General features: G+C 42.4%; 1 protein-coding gene across 1 annotated transcript; it reads right to left on the bottom strand.

The window, feature by feature from the left end:
- Nucleotides 1-756: 756 nt before the first annotated feature.
- Nucleotides 757-26960, bottom strand: LOC140202148 (multiple coagulation factor deficiency protein 2 homolog). The gene is made up of 4 exons (XM_072267017.1): nucleotides 26728-26960; nucleotides 19162-19248; nucleotides 15227-15348; nucleotides 757-1000 (listed from the first exon to the last, which is right to left on the bottom strand). The coding sequence occupies exons 1-4, from the start codon at nucleotides 26892-26894 to the stop codon at nucleotides 849-851; spliced, it is 528 nt and encodes a 175-aa protein (XP_072123118.1). The 5' UTR covers nucleotides 26895-26960; the 3' UTR covers nucleotides 757-848.

The raw sequence follows: 26960 nt of genomic DNA, 5'->3' as shown, positions 1-26960 counted from the left end.
TACAGTTCTTATAGGGTATGATTCTGAGGACAGCTGTTTTGGGCTATTACTTGTGGGATGGCTATCCTAATTTAAGCACCACTCACCAAATCACTCCGAGGACGACTTAGCAAGATTGACATTGCAGTGTCCAGGTCAATGGAGCTGTAGGTCACTGTCCAGTTTTATATGCAACAGTTATACAACTAAATGTCATGTAAACTGCTTCGTATTTCCACTCTTTGGGGTGTTATTTCAGATTTCCAGTACCTGCAATATTTTGCTTTTCTGTCAATGTTAACTGTGCACTGAGGAAGAAATTTCACCGATTCCAGCTAAAATCAGATGACCCCTTTGTGGCAGCTCAGTGCTGCAGCCAGTCGAGCTGCTGCCTCACAACAGCTACAGCCAGCTTCGTTCCTGGCCTCGGCTGCTGTCTATGTGGAGTTTGCACATTCCCCAAGTGCCCCGGTCACCTCCCATATCCCAAAAGTAAGATGCCCCTCACGTATAGATAAGTTGGTTGTTAACGCAGACGGCACTTTTCACTGTATGTTTCAATGTACATGTGATTAATGAATCTGAGGGAAGTGAATGTGGAGAATATAACATGATTAGCAAAGGGTTATTGTACCTGGTTATTTGATAGCATGGACTCGGGGCTGCCTTCATGCTACCTGACTATGTGACCGACTCAGACGAGAATTCAGGTTTGGGATGGACTGGTAACTTTTCTGATCCAGGTATCACAAGGAGTCAGATTACCTTTCACCCATGTGCTTTAATGAATTATATAAAACATGTAACACCAATTAATTTGTCACTTTCCATTGGATTCTTTGCTTTTGTCGACTTTGAGTACGATGTATTCACAGCATCGAGTTTGCTGTTTTACCTTTTGCACTTTTATCCAGGATGGTGGTGGGACTGGCTGTCCTGTTTTGGGAGTGCATGTACTCATAGTAGGATAAATACCCATCTTTATCCATGTCATCCTTTTCCAAAACTTCATCTGTCATTTCTTTACCAAAAGAAAAGAGAGGAAATGGTGAGGTTTATTGTAGAGAGATTTTTGCTCTATGGGTCCTCTCTGAGGAGCCTGGAATCACGGAATCAGTCTTAGGTAAAGGACTTATATACATAAGGAACTGTTAGTTTAAGCATGTGCCAACCAAACCGTTCCCAGGATATGAGCTTCAGCACAAGACCTGGATGGTTCTGCATGACATTTCCATCAGGTAAGCAAGGTGAGTGTCCTGCTGTATAAATGGCACCTTTGCACATGATTATTATGGACTCAAATCTATTAGTCAGATTGTTAATAGCAGGGCTTGAATGCTATCAATTCCTACAAAGTGAAATAAAGTGACATAGTTGACAACTCCCAGATGAGCTCAATGCCTTCTATTCTCGCTTTGACTGCCAAAACAACATTGCAACCTTCCACAGTGCCTGATGACCCTGTGATTTCTGCCTCTGAGGCCAATGTGAGAGCATCCTTCAGGAGGGTGAACTAACAGAAAGCATCTAATCCAGACGGGTACTTGGCTGAGAACTGTAGACGTGCTGATCAACTAGAGTGTTCATCATTATCTTTAATCTCTCGCTTCAGCAGTCTGAGATACCTTGCTTCACGCAGGCTTCAACTATATCGGTGCCTAAGAAGAACGTGGTAACCTGTCCCAATGACTCTTATCCAGTAGCACTTACATCCTCTGTGATGAAGTGCTTTGTGAGGGTGGTGATGAAACATGTGGCTTGGACCCACTCCCACTTACCTACCGTCACAACAGAGGCCATCTCATTGGCTCTTGACTCAACCCTGGAACATCTGGACAGCAAAGATGTATACATCAGGATGCTTTTCATTGACTACAGCTTAGCATTCAATACCAATATCCCTCAAAACTAATCAATAAGAGTCAAGACCTTGGCCTCAATATCTCCTGGTGCAACTAGACCCTCAGTTTCCTCACTTGCAGACCCCAGCCAGTCGACAACATCTCTTCCACAACCTCCACCATCAAAGGTGCACCACAAGCTGTGAGATTAGCCCCTGCTCTACTTGCTTTACACTGATTGCGGTTCTAAGCACAGCTTCAATGCCATATTTAAGCTTGCTGATGACGCCACTGTTGCTGGCCAAATCAAAGGTGCTGATAAATCAGCATATAGGAGGGAAATTGAAAATCTGGCTTGAGTAATGCTGCAGCAACCACCTCTTAATATCAGCAAAACCAAGGAGATATTAATTGACTTCAGGAGTAAACCAGAGAATAATGAGCTAGTCCTCATAGGGGGATTAAAGGTGGAAAGGGTCAGCAACTTTAAATCCCTCAATGTCATCATTTTAGAGGATCTGTCCTGGGGTCGAGCACGTAAATGCCATTATGAAGAAAGTACAGCAGTGCCTCTACTTTCTTAGAAATTTGCAAAGATTTGGCATGTCATCTAAAGCTTTGACAAACTTCTGTAGATGTGTGGTGCATATTATATTGACTGCTTCATGGCCTGGTATGGAAACACCAATGCCCTTGAATGGAAAATCCAACAAAAAGCAGCCCATGGCTAAAGGCAGCCCACCATTGAGCACATCTACACGGAGCAGGAAAGCAGCATCCATCATCAAGGATCCCTGCCACCAGGCCATGCTCTCTTCTCACTGCTGCCATCAGGTAGTAGTAACAGGTACTTCAGTACCCACATCACAAGTTCAGGAATAGTTACTACCCTTCAACCATCAGGCTCTTGAACCAGAGGGAGTTTCACTCGCCCCATCACTGAACTGTTCCCACAATCTGTGGATTCACTTTCAAGTACTTGAAATGTTCTTGATATTTATTGATTATTCATCATCATTATTGTTTTTTTCCTCAACTCAAGCTGGTAAAAGCTGAGGTACGGGCATAGCCAAGTCCACTCATTTCTCAATTACTAGGAACTTTCAGACTAGTGGTGTTTAATATTGTGGCTTTCTGGAGATTTACACAAATGTTGCTGTGTAAGCCTAATTGTTTAATGCTATTGTGCAGTGACTGGAATGATACCAGTTATAGATATTACTATCGGAACAATGTATACCCTGTTCATGTTCCATAGTCTTTCTATTTCCTCTTTTAATTCAGCATATTTCTGGTGTTTTTCATTTATTTGTTTCTGTGTCATGTGTGTTTGGAATGGCAATATCAATGGACTTTAAAACCTGTATTTGTTGTAGGGTATGGTGTATTTTATAAGTTTGTATTTTAAAACAAGAATTTGGTGAATGATGTTTGCCACTTGATTGTGCCTGTGTGAGTAATCAGATTGAGTTAAACTCCTGCAGGATCCTGTAATGTGTTAGATTGCTTCTGGTGTCTCTTGGCAATTTCTGCACTTATCATCTTGAATTTGTTTGTCTTTTATTGAGTATTTTTGATATTTTTTGTGTCAACTACCTAGTCCTACATTACCCAAGGAACCCCTCTGTTTTTTGGGACAAGGTGTCCAACGCCGAGCAAGGTGTTCAACACTTCCTTGTCAATATCTAGTCTGATCAGATTGTGGGGATGTCTCCCATGGAGTGTCATGTTCTTCCATTGGTTAATTTCTTTTTCTGTAGTGACAGTGGAGGCCGAAAGAAGATGGTGCCAGCAGACAACACAACATCCTCCAGACAGTTCACAAAACGACTTTCATTTTTACGTCTTTCTTTCAAATATGGTTCTGCTAATTTTGGAGCATGTGATCAACACTTTGGTGGTGTGTTTTTGGGCTGAATGAGTTATCTGGCACTTTGCTGCTCTCAAAGGTGTTTCAAGCGCAGCATGTAGCCTTGAGGCCAAGAAGCCTGGAAATGGGGCATGAGCCCATGATTGACCCTATTTCTCACCTATTAAAGCATTGAGGAAGAGTGAAATTATCAAGGCGAGGGAGTGCTCAGCACCATCTTCCAGTCTCTTACTCGCTGCCGCCGGAGGAAGGAGTCTGCCTGTGATGGTCTGTCTCTCGCTGCTCCCAAAGGAAGGTCCCTACGTTCAGATGGTCTCCGTCTCCCCTCTCCCTTGATGCTGTCCGAGTTCTGGGTCCTGAGAGAGGTTTAATTGATATGGTTTGTGGATTGGACTCTGTAGTTCATCCTATGATGTGTTTCTGGTCATTCCTTTTTTGTTGCTATTTTGGGCGATTTTGACGAACGCTGAGCTGAACCGAATCTGCTTGGTTTTGAGTTTTATGTTATGTTTTTCCCTTTTGTTTTTTTTTTGCACATGGGGGGTGGTTGATGTTTACTCTTTGAACTGGTTTTGGGGCTGTCTGTGGGGAGACAGAGGGTTGTATACTGCGTACATACTTTGATAACAAATGTACTTTGAATTTTACTGTGTTGTACTTTCTTTTAAGTTTAGTGATATGTATTACGTATCAGAATTGCTTATGTTTGTGTGGAGCGCTGAATCCTGTTTTCATTGATGAAAATATGTCCTTAGAAGTTTTATCTGACTTATGTAAATTTTTGTGTGTGTTATTTCTCTTCCTCCTCCTTCCTAGGTGATGGCACTCTAAGTGCATTTGAGGGTACATTGTGTTTTCTAAAATGTCTCAGTTCTGATTTTTCTTTGCAAATTTTCAAGATTGGTTTCAGACCAAAATATTATGCCGATAGATGTCATATATGGGCACTACAAAAGTGTTTATTGCCTTTGTTATACTTTTACTATTGAGCTCTGTTTGGCAGACTTTCTTAAGCTTGAAGTAAATTCTTCTGAAAGCTTTCCCTTGATCGCACTCTGATCTATTTGCTTTGCTTGTTGATATTATACTAGGAAAGTATTTAATTGACTTAAAACAGCAGGTGGTATTGCTTTCAGAACTTTGTACCTTCTGCTAAATGGGAGAGGGAAGGTGGTCCAGGATGGTGGGGTCTTTGATTAAGGTGCAAGATCAGAATGAAGTAGATTGCAAGTCCAAATTATTGACATAGTGAGCCATTCAATAAAACAACACAATAGATTCTGCAGATGTTGGAAATCCAGAGTAACACGCACAAAATTCTGGAGGAACTCAACATCTCTGGAAAGGGATAAAGTTTTGATGTTTTGGGTCAAGTCCTGATGAAGGATCTCGGCCTGAAACGTGAACTCTATTTCTGCTGCTTGACCTCTTCCAGCATTTTGTGTCTTACATTCAGTACAGTGGGGTCGAAGCTGTCCTTGAGCCTGGTGGTAAATGCTCTCAGGCATTTTGTATCTGCTGCTCAGTGAGAGGGGATGGATGGGGCCTTGGGGAGGCAGCGTAAAGTATAGACACTCCAAGGAGGGGTAGCTGGTTTCAGTGATGTGCTGAGTTGTAAATACTGGGCTCAAACAGGAGGTGTCAGTATCCACCACGTGGCCACAACAATGCCTTCAAAGAGATCTCAGTCCTTAACTCTGCACATACAAAACACAACATAGCCAAACTGAGCCATAGAAGATTATTCCAGAAACATTACAAACCAGTACTCAGGTCAAAAATTCTTCCACTGAGTTTAATGTTTGAAGGCAATATTTCAGCAGTGATTTTGATAGTCTGATTTTAAGACCAAGGTAAATATCAACATTAAAAGCTCCAGTGGATTGAAGTCAGTGAGTACAATGGACTCCAGTTGATCAGGATAACAACTTTAGGCCCATTTAAGCAACTGCCCCAATTAGTCAAAGTTTCATAGGAATAGTTAAGATGTATAAAAAAGACAAACCATCATTTAACTAAGTAACAAATTATGTATTTAAATGAAATACAGCCCACGTCTACATTACAATAAAACTGTGCATTAGTCGCTAATAGTTACCGACAGAGGAATTCATCTGCCGTTCGTTTAATTGACTGTAAGTGGCAATTGCATCTCCCAAATCTTCAATTTTATTGTAACATTCAAAGTCCAAAATTGATATCAAAAATATAGATATGTCACCATATACAACCCCAAGGTTAATTTTCTTGTGGGCATTCACAGTAAATACAAGAAATGTAATAGAATCAATGAACAAGCAACCAATATGCAAATACAAAAGAAAAAAACTAATAATAAATAGATAAGCAATAAATATTGAGAACATGAGATGAGGAGTCCTGAAGTGAGTCCACAGGTTGTGGGAACAGTTCAGTAATGGGGTTAATAAGTTGCCTCCACTATTTCAAGAGCCTGATGGTTGAGGGCAAATATCTGTTCCTGAACTTGATGGTGTGGGTCCTGAGGCTCCTGTGCTACCTTCCTGATGGCAGCAGCAAGACAACAGCATAGCCTCACGATGATTGTTGACACTTCCAAAATTCCTAACTTGTTGAGTTAGTGAAATGGTTTCATTTTCACTCCTGGCCATTTCTAGCAAGCCTAAATGTTTGAAACCGAAGTGAGCGTAACAGTTCCGAATTGTCTTACTGCTTATTTTTCGCCAGCTATCGGTGACAAAAATCACTGATTTTTAAACCCTCACACACACAACTGACACTATTTAAAAATTGACTGCTCTAAACACAGTGTAGTATCTAACTATCATGCAAATGCATGGTACTCACACCAGTCAGAAACTGTTCAGTCTTCTGCCCTAATGAAGCACATGGTATCCCAAAAGGAATTCTGGCTATTTTTTCAATTTATTTTATATTCTTTCAGAGTGTCCCAAATAAATGGATGCCCCAATTAACCGATGGCCCAATTGACTGGAATCCACGGTATCATTGAATGTGTGGGTTATATAGTATCAACGCACACAAAATGCTGGAGGAACTCAAGCAGGCCAGGCAGCATCAATGGAAAAGAATAAACGGTCGACATTTCAGGCCGAGACCTTTCATCAGGACTGGGAGAAAAGAAGAGAAGTCGGAGCGAGAAGGTGTGGGGAGAGGAGGAAGTAGTACAAGGTAGGTGATGGGTGAAATCGGGAGAGGCGGAGTGGTGAAGTAAAGAACTAGGAAGCTGGTTGATGAAAGGATAGTGCTGGAGAAGGGGGAAATCGGATAGGAGAGGGTAGAAGGCCATGGAAGAAATGACAGAGGGAGGTGATGAGCAGGTAAAGAGATAAGGTGAGAGTGGGGAATGGTGAAAGAGAGGGTGGGAGCCATTACCAGAAGCTTGAGAAACAGATGTTCATGCCATCAGGTTGGAGTATAAGGTGTTGCTCCTCCAAATGTTGTTCCCTGAGTGTGGCCTCATCGCAGCAGTAGAGGAGGCCATGGACTGACATGTCAGAATGGGAATGGAGGGCTACTGGGAGATCCCACTTTTTTTTGGTGGACATAGTATAGGAACACGGCGAAGCAGTCCCCCGATCTATGTTTGGTCTCACTGATATACAGGAGGCCACAGCGGGAGCACTGGATACCGTAAATGACCCCAGCAAACTTACAGGTGAAGTGTTGCCTCACCTGGAAGGATTGGTGCCTTGAATGGTAGTGAGCGAGGAGGTGTAGGGGCAGATATGCCATTTTTTTCACTTGCAAGGTTAAGTACCAAGAGGGAGATCAATATGGATGGATGAATGGACGAGGGAGTTACGTAGGGCGCGATCCCTACGAAAAGTGGAAAGTTGGAGTGGAGAAGATGTGCTTGGTGGTGTGATCCCATTGGAGATGCCAGAAGTTACAAAGAATTATGTGCTGGATGTGAAGGCTAATGGGGTGGTAGCTGGGGACAAGAGGAATCCTATCCATGGTGGGGTTGCGGGAGGATGAGATGAGGGCAGATGTGTGAAATGGAAGAGCTGCAAGGACATCATTGATAGTGGAGGAAGGAAAGCCCCTTTCTTTGAGGAAGAAGGACATCTCATTAGTTCTGGAATGAAAAGCCTCATCCTAAGTGAAGTGGCAGTGGAGCAGAAGAATTGAGAGAAGGGGATGGCAATTTTACCAGTGACAGGGCGGGAAGAGGTATGGTCCAGGTAGCTATGAGAATCAGTGGGTTTGTGAAAGATAAGTAGATAAACTGTCTCCAGAGATAGAGCCAGAGAGATTGAGAAAGGAGAGGAAGGTGTCAGAAATGGACCAGGTAAATTTGAGGGTAGGGTGGAAGATTGAGGCAAAGTTGATGAGCTCAACATGGGTGCAGGAAGCAGCACCAATGCAGTTGTTGATGTAGCACAGGAAAAGTTTGGGAAATGATATGGGTGTAGGCTTGGAACATCGACTGTTCCTCGTAGTCGACAAACAGGCAGGCATAGCTGGAACCCATGAGAGTGCCCACGGCTGCACATTTTGTTTGAGGGAAGTGGGAGGAGCCAAAGGAGAAATTGTTGAGAGCGAGGACTAGTTCCACCAGACCGAGGAAAGGGTGGTGGAGGGGGGCAGGCTGGGATTGCTGTCCGGAAAGAAACGGAGAGTTTTAATGCCCTCCTGATGCGGGATGGAGGTACATAGGGACTGGACATCCATGGTGAAAACAAGACAATCAGGGCCGTGGAACCTGAAGTCATTGAAAAGATCCAGAGCATGTGAAGTGTCATGGATTTAGTTAGGAAGGGACTGAACCAGGTGCGATAAAACAGAAACAAAGTATGCAGATATAAGTTCGGTGGGGCAAGAACAAGTATAAGTGACGAGTCTACCGGGACTAGCAGTTTTCTGGATCTTGGGTAGGTGGTAGAAACAGGAAGTGCGAGGTATGGGAACTATGAGGTTCGTGGCAGTGAATGGGAGATCCCCAGAGCGTATAAGGTTGGTGATGGTGCAGGTGACAATGGCCCGGTTCTCCTTAGTGAGGGGTAAGCAAGAGGTGGTGTTAGAAAGTTGTTGCCTGGCCTCAGCAAGGTAGAAGTCAGTACACCAGACTACTACAGCAAACCCCGTCCCCCTTTTCTACAGGTTTGATGGTGAGGCTAGGATTAGTGAGGAAAGAGTGAAGAGCATCGTGTTCGGAAGGAGTGAGGTTAGAATTGGAGAGAGGAGTATTAAAGTCAAAATGGTTGATGTCTCATTGGCAGTTAGCAATTTAAAAAGAGAATTTCACAGGTGTTTCTCCATCTATCAGCAGCGTCAACAGAGCTCTGCGAACAAAATAAAAATACAGAAGGGATAAGCGGAGCGGTCATTGCTGGAGTGGGCCAGTGGTGAGAGTAAAAGCGACAGGTTTTCGCATTAAAAGAGGCTTCGGCCTTTTTTTTTCTCTCTTACTATACCATTTAAATGACTGTGGTTAGCTCTTGGTGCTGGATGTTGGAGAACTGGGAGACCCAGAGTCTCCCGAGGAACTACATCTGCGTGAAGTGCATCCGGCTGCAGCTCCTGGAAGACTGTGTTAGGGATCTGGAGCAGCAGCTGGATGACCTTTGGCTTGAACGGGAGACCGAGCAGATAATTGATCAGAGTTACAGGGAAATAGTCACCCCAAAGTTGCAGGAGGCGAGTAGCTGGGTGACCGTCAGGAGAAATGGAAATAGACAGTGAAAGCAGAACACACCTGTGGCCATTCCCCTCAAAAATAAGTATACCGTGTTGGATACTGTTGTGGGGGATGACCTCCCGGGAGAATGCCACGGCGACAGGTTACAGGCACTGAGCGTGGGTCCGTGGTGCAGAAGGGTAAGAGAGAGAAGGGAGTGGTAGTGATAGGGGACTCAATAGTGAGGGGAACAGACAGGAGATTCTGTGGATGTGAAAGGGACACCCAGATGGTATGTTGCCTCCCAGGTGCCAGTTCAGATCACGTCCACAACATTTTGGAGAGGGAGGGAGAGCAGCCAGATGTCTTGGTACATGTTGGTACCAATGACATAGGAAGGAAAAGCAAAGAGGTCCTGAAAAGAGAATTTAGAGAGCTAGCTAGAAAGCTGAGAGCAGGACCTCCAGGCTAGTAATTTCTGGATTGCTATCTGAGCCACGCGCCAGTGAGGGTAGAAACAGGATGATTTGGCAGATAAATGCATCACTGAGAAGCTGGTGCAGAGGGCAGGGCTTCAGGTTCTTGGACCACTGGGATCTCTTCTGGGGGAGGTATGACCTGTTCAAAAGTGACAGGTTGCACCTGAACCTGGGGGGGGGGGGGGCAGAGGGGAGAACCAATATTCTTGCAGGCATATTTGTTAGAGCTGTTGGGGAGGGTTTAAACTAATTTGGCAAGGGGGTGGGAACCAGAGTGAAGAGACTCAGGATAGGACAGATGGTAAAAAAGTAAAGGTAGCATGCAGTCAGACAGACAGGAAGGGCAGGCAGGTGATGGGACTTAGTTGCAGCCAACAAGCTGAGTATCAAAACATCAGGGATGCAGAATCAAAGGATAGTGAAAACAGTAGAGTGTTGTATCTAAATGCACATAGTGTAAGAAATAAGGTGGATGATCTTGTTGCACTATTACAGATTGCCAGGTGTGATGTTGTGGTCATCACTGAATCGTGGCTGAAGGATGGTTGTAGTTGGGAGCTGAATGTCCAAGGTTACACGTTGTACCAGAGGGATAGGAAGGTAGGCAAGGGGGGTGATATGCTTCTACTGGTAAAGAATGGCATTAAATCAGTAGAAAGATGTGACATAGGATAGATAGGAAGATGTTGAATCCTTGTGGGTTGAGTTAAGAAACTGCAAGGGTAAAAGGACGTTGATGGCATTTATATACAGGCCTCCCAACAGTGGCTGGGAGGTGGACCACAGATTACAACAGGAAATAGACAAGGCGTGTCAAAAGGGCAATGTTATGGTAGTCATGGGAGATTTTAACATGCAGGTCGATTGGGAAGATGAGGTTGGTAATTGATCTCAAGAGAGTGAGTTTGTTGAATGCCTAAGAAATGGCTTTTTAGAGCAGTTTGTTGTTGAGCCTACTAGGGGATCAGCTATACTGGATTGGGTGTTATGTAAAGAACCGGAGGCGATTAGGGAGCTTAAGGTAAAAGAACCCTTAGGAACCAGTGATCACAATATGATTGAGTTCGATTTGAAATTTGATAGGGAGAAAGTAAAATCTGATGTAGCAGTATTTCAATGGAGTAAGGGAAATTACACTGGTTTGAGAGAGGAGTTGGCCAAAGTAAATTGGAAGGAGCTGCTGGCAGGGATGTCAGCAGAGCAGCAATGACGTGTGTTTCTGGGAAAAATGAGAAAGGTGCAGGACATGTGTATTCCAAAAGTGAAGAAATATCAAATGGTAAAATAGTACAACCATGGGTGACAAGGGAAGTCAAAGCTTTGTAAAAGCAAAAAAAAGCCATACAACAAAGCAAAAATTAGTGGGAAGATAGAGGACTGGGAAGTTTTTAAATATTATAGAGAGCAACTAAAAAATCATTAGAATGGAAAAGATGAAATATGAAAGCAAGCTTGCAAATAATATCAAAGTGGATAGTAAGTTTTTTCAAGTATGTTAAAAATAAGAAATAAGAGTGGATGTAGGACCACTAGAAAATGAGGCAGGAGAAATAATAACGGGGGACATGGAGATGGCTGATGAATTAAATGAGTATTTTGCATCAGTCTTCACTGTGGAAGACATTAGCAGTATGACTGATGTTGTAGTGTGAAGGAAGAGAAGTGAGTGTAATTACTGTTACAAGCGAGAAGGTGCTCAAAAAGCTGAAAGACCAGATGAACTGCACCCTGGGGTTCTGAAAAGGTAGTGTTAGAAATTGTGGTGGCATTAGAAATGATCTTTCAAAGATCATTGGACTCTGGCATGATGCCAGAGGACTGGAAAATTGCAAATGTCACTCCACCCTTCAAGAAAGGAGGAAGGCAGCCGAAAGGAAATTATAGACCAGTTAGCCTGACCTCAGTGGTTGGGAAGATGTTAGAGTCAATTGTTAAGGATGAGGTGATGGAGTACTTGGTGACACAGGACAAGATAGTGCAAAGTCAGCATGGTTTTCTTTCAGGGAAAAGCCTGCCTGATTAAACTATTGGAATTCTTTGAGGAGATTACAAGTAGGATAGATAAAGGGGATACAGGGATGTTGTATATTTGGACTTTCAGAAGGCCTTTGACAAGGTACCACACATGAGGCTGCTTACCAAGTTAAGAGCCCATGGTATTACAGGAAATTTACTAACATGGTTAAAGCATTGGCTGATTAGTAGGAGGCAGCGAGTGGGAATAAAAAGATCCTTTTCTGGTTGACTGTCAGTGACTAGTGGTGTTCCGCAGGGGTTAGTGTTGGGACCATTTCTTTTTATGCTGTATAAAAATGATTTAGATGATGGAATAAATGGCTTTGTTGCCAAGTTTGCAGAAGATACAAAGATCAGTGGAGGGGCAGGTAGTGTTGAGGAAACAGGTAAGATGCAGGACTGAGATAGGGTAGGAGAATGGGCAAGAAAGTGGCAAATGAAATACAATGTTGGAAAATGCATGGTCATGCACTTTGGTAGTAGAAATACATAAATGTGCGGACTATTTTCTAAATAGGGAGAAAATCCAAAAATCTGAGATGCAAAGGGAGTCCTTGTGCAGAACACCCTGGAGGTTAATTGCAGGTTGATTCGGTGGTGAGGAAGACAAATGCCATGTTAGCATTCATTTCAAGAGGTCGAGAATACAAAAGCAAGGATGTGATGCTGAGGCTTTATAAGGCACTGGTGAGGTCTCACCTTGAGTATTGTGAACAGTTTTGTGCTTCTCATCTTAGAAGAGATGAGCTGGCATTGATGAGGGTTCAGAGGAGGTTCACAAGGATGATTCCAGGAATGAAAGTTTTCGTACAAGAAATGTTTGGTGGCTCTGGGTCTGTACTCGCTGGAATTCAGAAGGATGAGGGGGGATCTCATTGAAATCTTTTGAATGTTGAAAGGCTTAGACAGAGTAGATGTGGAAAGGATGTTTCCCATGGTGGGGGAGTGAGGGCACAACCTCAGGATAGAGGGGTGCCCTTTCAAAACAGAGATGCGGAGAAATTTCTTTTGCCAAAGGGTGGTGAACTTGTGGAATTTGTTACCACATGGCATCAAAGATTATGGGGAGAAGGCTGGGAACTGGGGTTGAGGAAAAGGAGAAAAGGCATCAGCTATGATTAAATGGCAGGGCAGGCTCAATGGGCCAGATGGCCTAATTCTGCTCCCATGTCTTATGGTCGAAAGGATAATGAGCAGGAAGAAGACCAGAATGGGATGTCCAGGAAGAGGAGGAGGGTTGAAGACAGGAAAAAGGGTTATTGCTGTGGTATGGAGAGTCCTTGCCAAAGAAGGTGTGAAAAACGGAGGAGGCGGAAGAAGAGCTCAGCATCATGGTGGGTGCAGAACTTACTGAGGTGTGGGCACAGAGGAATAAAGGTGAGGCCTTTACTGAGGACAGAACGTTCTGCCTCACAAAAGGGAAGGTTAGAGGGATTTGTGAAGAGTTGGTATGGCTGGGTTGGGGGGGTGGTGGTGGTGTGGGGAAGAGGGTTCCCTTGTTTTTGGGCTATATAGAATGCTGGGGTATTGCGTAGTGTTCATCTGTAGTACATCTGGCAATCTGAGCATGAGTTATGGTCAAACTTGCCCCAGTTTTCCAAACAGATTTAAAGTACCTCTATTAACAGCCAGGTTTGGCAGAGGCTGGGATACATGTTAGGCCTCACAGTAAACAATTGATTTTAGAATTTAAAATGTATTCAGAAGACAATCTACTTAATGCAACAAAAATACTTGTGGCAGAAACCACAGCAAAAATTGCAAAGAGTGGAAAAGGGTGGCGTGGTAACGTAATGCTTACAGTACCAGTTGTAAGATCAGCATTCAATTCCTGTCTATCTGTAAGGAGTTTGTACGTTCTCCCTGTGACTGTGTGGATTCCCTCCAGGCTGTCCAGTTTCCTCCCACATTCCAGAGACCTACAGGTAAGGGTGAGTAAGTTGTGGGGTCGTGCTACATTGGCACTGGAAGTGTGGTGAAACTTACAGGCTGCTCCCATAATGTCGGTCATTGACACAAACAATGCTTTTCACTATACATATGAAAAATAAAGATACTCTAATCTTTGATCTTTAGATGCAGACCTTCAACCTCAGTCACTTACAGTGATCTGGTCAGTGAGCGTGATTGACAATAAAATTAACCAATCACACCCTTTATTTTCACCACTCGCTGCTTTGATCTTATGGTTCATCTTTGAAGACAAATATGGAAGTTACCTTGAAGCATAGCAACTAGACAGCATTTAGAACAGGGTTTCCCAGCCTGGGAGCCCCAGACCCTTTGCTTAATAGTATTGGTACATGGCGTAAAAAAGGTTGGTAATCCCTGATTTAGAGTGTAATTGTTTTTGGTTTCTATGTATATTCATTAATAAGTAGTAACCAGCTGTTCTTCAAAGTTCAAAAAGTTAAAAGTAAATTTATTATCAAAGTATGGCAATGTCACCATATACAGCCCTGAGATTCATTTTCTTGGGGTCATTCTCGATAGAATCAGTGAAAGACCACACCAACTGGGCATACAACCAGTATGCAAAAGACAATAACTGCAAATGCAATATTGCTGAAAATCCGTTTTGCACAAGGTAAGCACTTTCTGATCCAGTGCCATAAGCCTTAGCAATCTCCTTCATAGCTTAAAATATGCAACATTATTTACAACGGTTCACTGGCACAGAGGTCAGGTGACAAATTATTTTTTACCTAGTGACTACTGAGTTTAAGCCTAAAAAGAATTTCCACCGAGCCCCATAAAGAGGCACAATCAGGGAAACACACCTTGGTAATAATGCTGCAGATAGTATAGTCAGTCTTGTGTTGAATCGGTCGTCATTTCACAAAGCCCAATCAAATGTTTGCAGTAATGAGATTTGCAGGATATAATTTGCCTTTGGAGTTTTTGGACCTTAATTTGGAGATTTCAGACCAAAATCCACTGATAAACAAAAATATTCCTTATGCATCAGCCTTGCAGAATGGGCTTTTGTTTTAATAACTATGGGGTATTATGAGTTACACGGTGGAAAGTGTTATCACTACAAAAAGGAAGCTAGTTAATGAAGATGAATTTGAGAGGGGGTGAGGTGGGGTGCATCTTGATCTCAGTCTAGGATTGATTCTATGATCTGAAGGGTGATGCATGACATAGTTGGTGTAGCTGCTACCTCACTGCTCAAGTGACCTGGGCCATATCCTGAGCTCCAGTGCGTTCGGTGTGGAGCTCACACATTGTCCCATGATCACATGGTTTCTCCTGCATGTTCTGGTTCCCTCCCACATTTCATAGATGCGTGTAGGTGAGTAGAGGCTAATGTGAGGGGATAAAATAGGATTAGAGTGGACTCGTGATTAATGGTGGGCCAGAGGGCCTGTTTCTGAGCTGTATCTCTTCCCATACAGAAAATCAGAAATGTTACCTGTCAGTAAATTCAGCATGTCTTCTTTAGAAAAAACAGCCAGGGCTTCTTCAAGGGACTCTTCCAGTGCTGTCAATATTTCAAGACCATCCAAGAGCATGTTTTTGTCAAAGTCATGCAGACTGGAAAAGGGGAGAAAGATATAAGGTGATTAATTAATATAGTTTATCCAAGAGGTGTGGAAAAAATTTAAAATTGTACTGTTAAGGAACCATCACATATTTGGGAAGTTCCCTTTCTAGCTGGCTGTCAAATGTAATTGCTCTGTAGTTTTATTGACTTTTTATTACTTGATGCCTGAGAGTTGAAGTTGTATTGAAACTATTCTCTACGATAAGGGAAGGCGGGTAGTTTTGGATGTTGGTGGGCAGTGTAAGGCAATACCTTCTGTACCCAACAACTATAACAAGTATTGAGCACATCTATGTGAAACGTTGTCATAGGAAAGCAGCATCCATCACTAAGGACCCCCAGTATCCAGGTCATGCTCTCTTCTCACTGCTGCTGTCAGGGAAGTGGTACAGAAGCCTCAGGACTCACACCACCAGGTTCACTTACAATTACTACCCTTCAACCATCAGGCTCTTGAACGAGAGGGGATAACTTCACTCACCCCATCATTGAATGTTCCCATAATCAATGGACTCACTTTCAAGAATGCTTCATCTCCTGTGCTTGTTATTTATTGTTTATTTATTTATTTATTATTATTGATTCTACTTTTTGCCTTCTGCACTCCGGCTGAACACCCTGGTTGGGTGGTCTTTCACTGATTCTGTCACTGTTATTATTCTATAAATTTATTGAATGCACCCACAAGAAAATGAACCTTAGGGTTGTCTGTGGTGACCTGTATGTACTTTGATAATAAATTTACCTTGAACTTCGAACATCCAATTACTTCTACTGAATTTCTTATCATTCTCAAAATGCGGTCGCAGCTGGCGTGACTTGTATCGAATACTCTGTGTTTGTTGCCTTGGGAAATATGGTGATGAGCTACCTTCATGAAACACTGTAGTTAAGTATTGCAGAGGTGCTCTGATTGCTTCCATGTCTGGTATGGAGATGCCAATGCACAGGATGGCAAGAGGCTTCGGAGGGTTGCGGGCTCAGCAAGCTCTATCATGGGCATAGCATCCACTACGATGGACCCTCACCATCCAGTATGTGCCCTCTTCTCAGTCCTACTGTAAGGGAGGAGGTCAGACAGGAGCCTAAGACCCAAGAACAGCTTCTTCCTCTCCACCATCAGATTAATGAACGGTCCATGAACCCTACCTTGATATTGCTCCTTTGTGCTATTTATTGTTTTTTATTGTAATTTGTTATTTCTGCACTGTACTGCTGCCACAGAACAACTAATGATTTACAGTATGTTGGTGACAATAAACCTGATTTTGACATACACTGTCAGGTAGTGCTATTCTGCAACAATAATGGAGTATTGAACACCGCTTTCAAAGGAGTTCAAATGGAGTCATACAACACAGGAACAGGCCCTTGAGCCCATCTAGTCTGTGCCAAACCACTTAAACTGCCTACCCCCATCGATCTACAGTTGGACCACACCCCTACAATCCATGTGCCTATCCAAACTTCTCAAATGTAGAAATTGAGTTGGCATGCATCACTTGTACTGGCAGCTTGCTCCACACTCTCATGGCCCTCTGAGTGAAGAAGTTTCCCCTTAAACATTGCACCTTTCACCCTTAACCCATGACCTCTAGTTGAAGTCCCACCCAACCTCAGTGAAAAAAGCCTGCTTGAATTTACCCTATCTGTACCCCTAATAATTTTGAACATTCTATCAAATTTCCTCTCAATCTTTCCTTATAACTCAGCTCCTCCGGTCCTCACAACATCCTTGTAAATTTTTTCTGTACTCTTCCAACCTTATTTATATCTTTCTTGTAGATAGGTGACCAAAACTGCACACAATACTCCAAAATTACATCTCACCAATGTCTTGTACAACTTCAACATAACATCCCATCTCCTGTACTCAATACTTTGATTTATTAAGGCCAATGTGCCAAAAGCTTTCTTTATGATCCTATCTATCTGTGACACTATTTCAATGAATTATGGACCTATATTCTCATACCCATTTATTCTATCACACTGCTCAGTGCCCTACCATGGTTGGTCCTATTGAAGTGCAAAACCTTGCACTTGTCTACATTAAGTTCCATTGGCTATTTTACAACCAATTTTTCCAGCTGATGCAGATCCCTCTGTAAGCCATGATAGCATTCCTCACTGTCTACTACACCACCGATCTTGGTATCATCTGTAAATCTGCTGATCCAGTTTACCACATTATCATCCAGATCATTGATATAGAAGATAGACAATAAAGGACCCAGCATCAATCCCTCCAGCTCCCCACTAGTCACAGGCCTCTAGTCAGAGAGGAAGCCATCTACTACCACTCCCTGGCTTCTACTGCAGAGTCAATGTCTAATCCAATTTAGATGTCTCTGTGAGGGCTCTGAGAGTTTCTGCACTTGCCTCACACAGGGTTCAAGAGAACATCCCGTCAGGCCCCAGGAATTTATCCACGGTAATTTGCCTTAAGATAGTGAACACCTCCTCCTCTCTAATCTGTGTGGAGTCCATGACCTTGCTGTTGCTTTGCCTCACTGCTATAGACTCTGTGCCATTTTCTAAGTAAATGCAGATGAAAAACATCAATCTAAGATTTTCCCCATCTCTTTTAGCTCCACGCATAGACTACAATTCTGATCTTCCAAAGGTCAAAATTTGTCCCTTGCAATCCTTTTTCTCTTAAATTATCTGTAGAATCCTTTAGGACTCTCCTTCAGCTTATCTGCTACTGAGTAACAACGTGCTTTTTAGCGCCCCCCCCCCCCGATTTCTTTGTGTCTCTTGCATTTCTTATACTCCATAAGCACCTCATTTGTTCCCACCTTCACTTTTGAAGGCCTCCCATTTAACAAGTACTGTATACTTTTGCCAGAAAATCCTGTCCCAATCCACACTTTCTGATAACATCAAAATTGGCCTTTCTCCAATTTAGAACCTCAACTTGGGGACCAGACCTATCCTTTCCCATATTTACTTTGAAAGTAATACCATTATGATCACTAGATGCAAAGTGTTCCCCTAAACAAACTTTTGTCACCTGCCCTATCTCATTCAAGTATCACATACCAGAAGGCAACTTGGTTATTTCTTTAACCCTGCTTTTAGTGAAGTGTGGTTCCTGCATTAGCACTTTAGCCAAAGTAGCTAACCAAGTAAGCCAACCCAGTACCTACATGCACTGAGCATTTAGGAGAGCCCAGCTAACACTGATTTGCCTAACTGTTAAAAAGCTTCTTCTTAAGTGGGAATACAAGCATTTCAGAAAAAAGATCAAGGTTAAAAAGAATTCTTACCTTGTTTGTGCTGGACATCTGCCAATTCTCTTGGTTACTTAACGTGATCAGATGTTATTAACATGATTTGGACAAAGAAAAACTAAAGGTTTAGTCTGACTTTTCAGTTGCACTTCAGCAAGACACATAACTGCAGATGTTTACATGTTCAGACCCAGCAGGCATAACTGCATCAGTGCTCTGAAACTGATGTGAACATGAGGTAATTACAATTGTAATAAATAATTGATTTCTTTTTTATTTAACAAATGCAATGTCTCTCACCAAGTGTGCATTTGTTTAATAAAATAAATTTCTCTAATTATTATTATTCCCTAACAGATATAATGCAATAGTGGTATCTGTGAAAGGAAGGGGGGAGGGGGATACTGTATTGATTGTATTAGTCTCTTTCATGTGTCTAGCTCACGCTTGAGTGGCCCAAACGTTCAGTGTGCTGAACAATAAACCTTAGTGCAAACAGCTGAGGAAAAATATTGGAAAAACATTAAATGAAGACTTTCAACAGAAGTGCAGATGCACCTGACTCACGTGAAGAAGTAGAATTCCAGCTCATTCTCTGACATTTTGTCCAAGTCAATCTTTCCAAGATGCTGTTCCAGTTCCTCCTCAAGGTGACTGGAAAGACAAATATGATTTCATTTTGGATGTGAATTAGTAGCATTGGATTGAGGACAGAGTGGGACTTTGAACTCAGAAATTCCTTATCTGTTTTCAGAATGATAAGTGAGGGGAGGGGGGATCTCGTTGAAACATAACAAATATTGAAAGGCCTAGGTAGACTGGATGTGGAGAGGATGTTTCCTATAGTGGATGAGTCTCGGACCAGAATGCGCAACCTCAGGTAGAGGGACATCTATTTTGAACTGATGAGAAGGAACTTCTTTAGCCAGAGGGCCAGAGGGTGGTGAATCTGTGTATTTCATTGCCAAAGATGGTGTGGAGGCAAGTCATTGGGTATACTTAAAGTGGAAATTGATAGGTTCTTAATAAGCAAGGCTGTCAAAGGTTATCATAGGAAGTATTGTCGGACAGACGGATGATAGTGCTGAAAATGAGGTAGCTGGTTCACAAACAGAGGCAATGTGTCATGAGGAGACACTGCTGATAGGGCAAAATTACAGTCAACAGGATGAGTTGTAATGTAAAAGGCAGACAAAATCAAAATGGTGAATACAGGACTGAAGGTGTTCTATTTGACTGTGTGCAGTATACAGTAAGGTACATAAATGAACTTGTAGCACTACTGCAGATTGGCAAGTGTGATGTTGTTGGCATCACTGAATCATGGCGGAGAGAAGATTATAGCTAGGAGTTTAATGTCCAAGGATACACATTGTATCAAAAGGACAGACAGGAAGGTAGAGGGGGTGGAGTTCTGTGTTGGTAAAAAAAAAAAAAAATGAAATCAAATCATTAGAAAGAGATGACGTAAGTTTGGAAGGTGTTGAATCATTGTGGATAAGCTAAGGAACTGCAAGGGTAAACAGACCCCGATGAGAATTATTAACAGATCCCCAAATGGTAGTAAGGATGTGGTCTACAAATTACAACGGGAGATAGAAAATACATGCCAAAAAGGCAATGTTACAGCAGTCATGGGCGATTTCAATGTGCAGGTAGATTGGGAAAATCAGGTTGGTGCTGGATTCTAGGAGGAGGAATTTCTAGAGTATCAATGAGATAGCTTTTTAGAGTAGCTTATGGTTGAGCCCATGAGGGGATCAGCTATTCTGGATTGGGTTTTGTGCAATGAACCAGAATTCATCAGAAAGCTTGAGGTAAAAGGACACTAAGGAGCAATTGTCATAATATGGCAAGATGACACAACTGTGGCTAACAAGAGAAGCCAAAGCCAACAGAAAAGCCAAAGAGAGGGCATATAATAGAGCAAAAATTAGTGGGAAGTTAGAGGATTAGGAAGCTTTTAAAAACCAACAAAAGGCAACTAAGAAGGTAAAAAGGGAATACATAAGTAAGCTAGCCAATAATATTAAAGAGGATACCAAAAGTTTCACCAAATATCAAAAATATAGGAGAGAGGCAAGACTGGATATCGGACTATTGGAAAATGATTGTGGAGAGGTTGTAATGGGGAATGAGGAAATGGCGATGAACCGAATGAGTATTTTGCATCAGTCTTCATTGTGAAAGACTCTAGCAATATGGTGGAAGTTCCAGGTATTAGGGGTCATGAATTGTGTGAAGTTATTACTAGAGAGAAAGTTCTTGGGAAACTGAAAGATCTGAAGGTAGATAAGTCAGCTGGACTATATGGTGTACATTCCAGAGTTCTGAAAGAGGTGGCTAAAGAGACTATGGAGCATTAGTAATGGTCTTTCAAGAATCACTATTTTCTGGAATGGTTCCAGAAGACTGGAAAATTGCAAATGTCACACCATTCCTCAAGAAGGGAGAGAGGCTGAAGAAAGGAAACTATCAGCCAGTTCGTCTGCCCTTAGTGGTTGGGAAGATATTGGAGTCAATTATTAAGGATGAGGACTCAGGGTACTTGGAGGCACGTGATAAAATAGACAGTAGTCAGCATGGTTTCTTCGAAGGAAAATCTTGCCTGACAAATCAGTAGGAATTCTTTGAAAAAAGTAACAAGCAGGGTGGACAAAGGAGAATAGGTTGATGTACTTAGATTTTCAGAAGGCCTTTGACAAGGTGCAACATATGAGGCTGCTTAACAAGCCCATGGTATTACAGGAAAGATTCTAGCATGGATAAAGCAGTGGCTGATTGTCAGGATTAGGATGATAGAATTGATGGCTTTGTTGCAAGGTCAGCAGACAAAATGAAGATAATTGGAGGGGTAAGTAGTTTTGAGGAAATAGAGAGGCTACAGAAGGACTGAGACAGATTAGAAGAGTGGGAAAAGACATGACAGTGTCAGGAAGTATATGGTCAAGCACTTTGGTTGACTATTTTCTAAATGGTGAGAAAATACATAAATTTGGGGCACAAAGTGACTTGGGAGTCCTTGTGCAGGATACCCTAAAGGTTAATTTGCAGATTGAGTCTATGGTGGTGAAGGACTGCAATGTTAGCATTCATTTCAAGAGGACTAGAATATTATAGCAAGACATAATTTTGAGACTTTTATAAAGCACTGTTCAGGCCTCACTTGGGGTATTGTGAGCAGATATGGACCCCTTATCTTGGAAAGGATGTACTGAAACTGGAGAGGTTGCAGAAGAAGTTCATGAAAATGATTCCTGGATAAAATGGTTTGCCATATGAAGAGTGTTTGATAGCTTTGAGACTGTATTTACATGAATTCTGAAGAAAGAGGGGTGTCCTCATTGAAACCTATAGAATGGTGAAAGGCCTTGATAGAGCGGATGTGGAATTGATATTTCCTGTGGTGGGAGAGTCTAACACCACAGGACACAGCCTCAGAATAGAGGGACGTCCTTTTAGAACTGAGATGAGAAGGAATTTCTTTGGCCAGAGAGTGATGAATCTGTGGAATCCTTTGCCATAGGCAGCTGTAGAGGCCATGTCTTGTATATTTAAGGCACTGGATGTTAAAATCTTGATTGGTCAGGGCATTAAGGGATACAGGGAGAAGGCAGGAGATTGGGGCTGAGGGGAAAATTGGATGTGCCATGATGAAATGGCAAAGCAGACTCGATAGGCCAAATGGTCTAATTCCACTGCTACTGTATATCTTATGGTCTTATGGTCTTTTAGTTATGGTGAGAAAGCAGGAGAATGGGGTTGAGAAGGAAAATAAATCAGGTATGATCAAATGGCGGCATAGACTCGATGGGCCAAATGGTTTAATTCTGCTCCTATGTCACATGGTCTTGTCACATGTGGTTGGCATGTTACGGTTTGATTTTGTTTTGAGTGCTCCAACACATAATCCAGTCGATCAGTATCCACACATATTATGAAGTGTCAGTATCCACACATATTATGAAGTGTGACATTTTACCTCTCAACAGTGCGGAAGATCCCACTGAGGCCACGTTCCTCCCGTCACCTCCCATTTGTACGAGCTATAGTGATAGGGTAGTTATATGTCTGGACTAGTATTCCAAAAGCCTGGACAATTAATTCAAAGGGATGAGTTCAAATGACAACCAAGGAATTTAAATTGAAAAAAAAAATTAAATTTAGGTCACTAACATCCATTTTTGGTAGGAAATCTGTCATTCCAGTCCAGATCCAGAATCACCAGCTTGGCTGAACTCAGGATTGCTGCGGCAAGCCACTTGGTTCAGGGTCCGGTCACTTTAGGGATAGACAATTAATGCTAGCCTTGTCAGTGAGGAAGTAATCAGTGATCAATTAAGGTGAAAATAATTAGGATCATTAGATAACCTACACTGTTCAAGTATTTTGAATGCTTCTATCTCTCACGCTTCTAAACGCTGGGCAGGATAGGCCTCGTCTCTCCTGTAGGACAGTCTGAGGATCTCAGGAATCAATCTGATTAATCATCACACTCCCTCCACCCCAAGTATACCCTTCCTTTAAAAGAGAGACCAGACCTGAAAGTTGGGCTTCAATAGTTTGGCAAGTACATGGCAAGCAACTGCCTGAAACCTTTCGAAGGAACTGTCTGGGGTTTAATCTGTCCATGTAGACTTAGGTTTGACTGATGCTGGAATTGCTTTCCAGACTGGTTTCCACTCAAGTAAGCTTGAAACACTTCAGAGAAGTGATAAAATCTCCGCTGTCAGACCACACAAGCAAAACGAATTTACTTTGCTTGTGTGGCCTGACAGCACCGATTTTATAACTTCTCAAGCATTTCGAGCTACAGCACAAGCTAGGAACTGGTAAGCTAAGTGTTTCATAATCAGAAGAAATAAACAGCTTGTATCACGTCAGAGTTTACATCCTACATGCTGACGGTTGTCGTTAAGAAAGCACGTGGTGTGTTGTCCTTGGTTAGTCAGGGGATTGAGTTAAAGAGCCACCTGGTAATATTGCAACTCTGTAGACCACATTTGGAGTACTGTGTTCAGATCTGGTCACCTCATTATAGGAAGGATATAGAAGCTTCGGAAGGGTTGAAGAGAAAATTTAACAGGATACAGCCTGGATTAGAGAGCATGTCTCATGAGGAAAGGTTGACTGAGCTAGTCTATAGCAAAGGAGGGTGAGAGGTGACTTGTTAGAGGTGTAAGAGATAATAACAGACATAGATCAGGTGGACAGACAGAGTCTTTCTCTCAGGGTGAAAATGGCTGATATGAGAGGGCATCATTTTAAGGTGATTGGAGGAAAATATAGTGGGGGGGGATATCAGAGGGAGTAATTTTACACAGGGAATGGTGGGTGCATGAAATCCACAGCCAGGGTCGTGGCAGAGGAAGATACATTAGTGATATTAAAGAGACTCTTAGGTAGGCAAATGAATGAAAGAAAAATGGAGGGATATGTGGGAGGGAAGGGTTAGATTGATCTTGGTTGACACAACATTGTGGGCCAAAAGGCCTGCACCATTCTATGTTCTAGGTTCTAAACTACTTACAAGTAAAGGAGCAGTTTCCTATCCAACACATCAATCACCTTTCTTCAACCCTAAAGCTCAGAGTAGTCTGATCTTTACTACTGACGCATCATCTTCTCATGCTGAGCAGCAACCGTGCAGGAAATTGAACATTCGACATTTTGGGTCGAGACACTTAGTCTGGACTAAAGGAAAGGGGATAAAGAGCCAAGTTAAAAAAGGTGGAGGGAAGAGGTGGAAAAAAAGTGATAGGCAGATGTGGGGTAGACTCGATCGGCCAATGACCTAACTCTGCTCCTATGTCCTTATGAGGGTTGGAAATAGTGACAGAAGTTAGGAGATAATAGATGTAGATGGAAGTGCCAGAGGACTGATACTGGTGTAATCTGATTGGAAAGGAACATGGAGCATGGAATTACTGTCTCTGTTTCTACACTCCCCTTCCCCTTCTGCCCATTATCTCTCAAATACAACTCACATTTTGCACCAGAAGATGAGATTGTCATCACCACATGATGGTTGGATTCACATAGTCATATTATAAATGTTAGGGTTCTATATAAGACCATAAAGAATTAGGCTATCGCTATTTCATCAAGGCTGATCTATTTGCCTTTCAACCCCAATCTCCTGCCTTCTCCCCATATTCCTTCATGCCCTGACTAATCAAGTATCTATTAACCTCTGCCTTAAATATACCCAAACACTTGGCCTCCACAGCCACCCATGGCAATGAATTCCACAGATTCACTGCTCTCTGGATAAAGAAATTCCTCATCTCCATTCTAAATGAACGTCTCTCTATTTTGAGGGTGTGTCTACTGGTCTTAAACTCACCCACCATAGTAAACATCCATTCTGTAGAGGCCTTCCAATATTTAATAGGTTTCAATTAGATCGCCCCTCATAGCGAATTCCAGTGAGTAGAGGCCCAGGGCCATCAAACGTTTCTGATACGATAAGCCTTTCAATCACAGAATCATTTTCATGAACCTCATTTGAACCTCTCCAAAGTCAGCACATCCTTTGTTAGATAAGGAGCCCAAAGTGCTCACAATACTCCAAGTGAGGCCTCACCAGTGCCTAAAACATCCTTGATTTTATATTCTAGTCCTCTCAAAATTTGCCTTCCTTACCACCAACTCAACCTGCAAATTAACCTTCAGGAAATCCTGCCCAAGGACTCCCAAGTCCCTTTGCACCTCAGACTTTTGAATTTTCTCTCCATTAAGAAAATAGTCTACTCCTTTATTTCTTGTACAAAGTGGATGACCGTGTACTTCCCAACACTGTATTCCATCTACCACTTCTTTGCCCATTCTCCTGATCTAAGTCCTTCTGTTGACCTAGAGATGGCCTTCACTTCTATACTACAAAATCTGACTCCAGATTCTGCACAGATCAAAATACCAGCTTGGAGGCGGTTTTCCACCCTCTGTGAAATTTGCAGAACTGCTCACCACCCAAGTATCTCCTTGTGTCCGTGTCCATCAATCGTTTCCTATAGGCTGCCCTTACAAAGTTGTTTGGAGTGGCATGACCTCCAGAACAAGAATTACCCTTCTCTTCTAGGTCATACATGCACCATGACCCTAATCTTTGAATTTAGCTTCTGCCACACACACATTGCCAGTGCCTGAGCTGAACTGATGGCATTGGACTGAGTGATATGTGTTACCTTCAGTGCCAACTTCTGGCTCAGCTGCCGCTACCAAGACAAATTAAAGTTCTTAGATATAGAATCAGAGAGACATGAAGGTTTGACTGTTGTTAGACAAGAAATTTAAGAGGTAGGTCCCAATACAATCTACATCCTGAGACAAGATAGATCCTGTTCCTTACTGTCTGCTTGTTGCACTTTATTCTGCTTTCTGTTATTGCTTTACCTCATACTACCTCAGTGCACTGTTGCAATGAATTGAATACCTCAGTACACGCGGCAAAAATAAAACAACTCCATTTTCAGCCGCCGCTACTGAGACAACTTGAAGTTCAGAATCAGATTCAATATAAGCATATGTCATGAAATTTGTTAACTTTACAGCTGCAGTTCAGTGTACTATGTGATAGATATAGGAAAAAACGGAATTACAATAAGTGCAAAAATAGAAATAAAAAGTAGTGAAGTTGTGTTCATGGGTTCTCGGATATGGAATCAGAAAAATGCAAGGGTTTGGCTGTCGTTGTTGGGAAGAGAGGGATCCCAATTCACATCTGAAGAGATTTTGAAACAAGAGTTAGTGGGGTTAGAGGAATCCAGAAGGTGAAACAGAATTAATGTTTCAGGTCAAGATCCTTTGTCAAAACTCCACCTTAATTGCTGAGTGTTTCCATAATTTTGTTTTTTTTTATTATTTCAAATTTCCAGTGCCTGAAGTTTTATTTTCTATACCCCCTGCCCCCCTCCCACCCCCTCTACTCAGTTTCACAGCACCTGAGAACACCCTCCAAGTAATCTTGGAGCTCATGCTTTCTTTAATATGTCCTGAAATTATGTGCTTGCACAACACAATATGTCCACAGACTTACACGTCAGCTGCTACAGAACTTGGAGGGGGCTGAAAGCAGTGGGAGAGGTGCTGGGGAATAACCTGCTTGCAACTATGACTCTGCAATGAACTTACTGGTGATCTGTGATGATGCTTCTGTTGTGAAAGGCATCCTTCAGAATTCCTTCCTTGAGCTGAGGGGAATCAGTACTCCGGCAGATTGGGACAAATCTGAAGAAAAGCAGGCAGAGAATTCCATACAGGCACAGCATTTTCGGCCCACTCTTTTGTTGTTGGCTCATTCTGTTGTATTGCTCCACTGCAGATGGACAACTCCCACAGCACCTTTATCTGTGTTGACATTAAAC

The sequence above is a fragment of the Mobula birostris genome, chromosome 8 (assembly GCF_030028105.1).
Source record: "Mobula birostris isolate sMobBir1 chromosome 8, sMobBir1.hap1, whole genome shotgun sequence".
NCBI lineage: Eukaryota > Metazoa > Chordata > Chondrichthyes > Myliobatiformes > Myliobatidae > Mobula > Mobula birostris.
The sequence above is the reverse complement of the archived record's forward strand: the minus strand, read 5'-3'. Positions and strand labels throughout refer to the sequence as shown.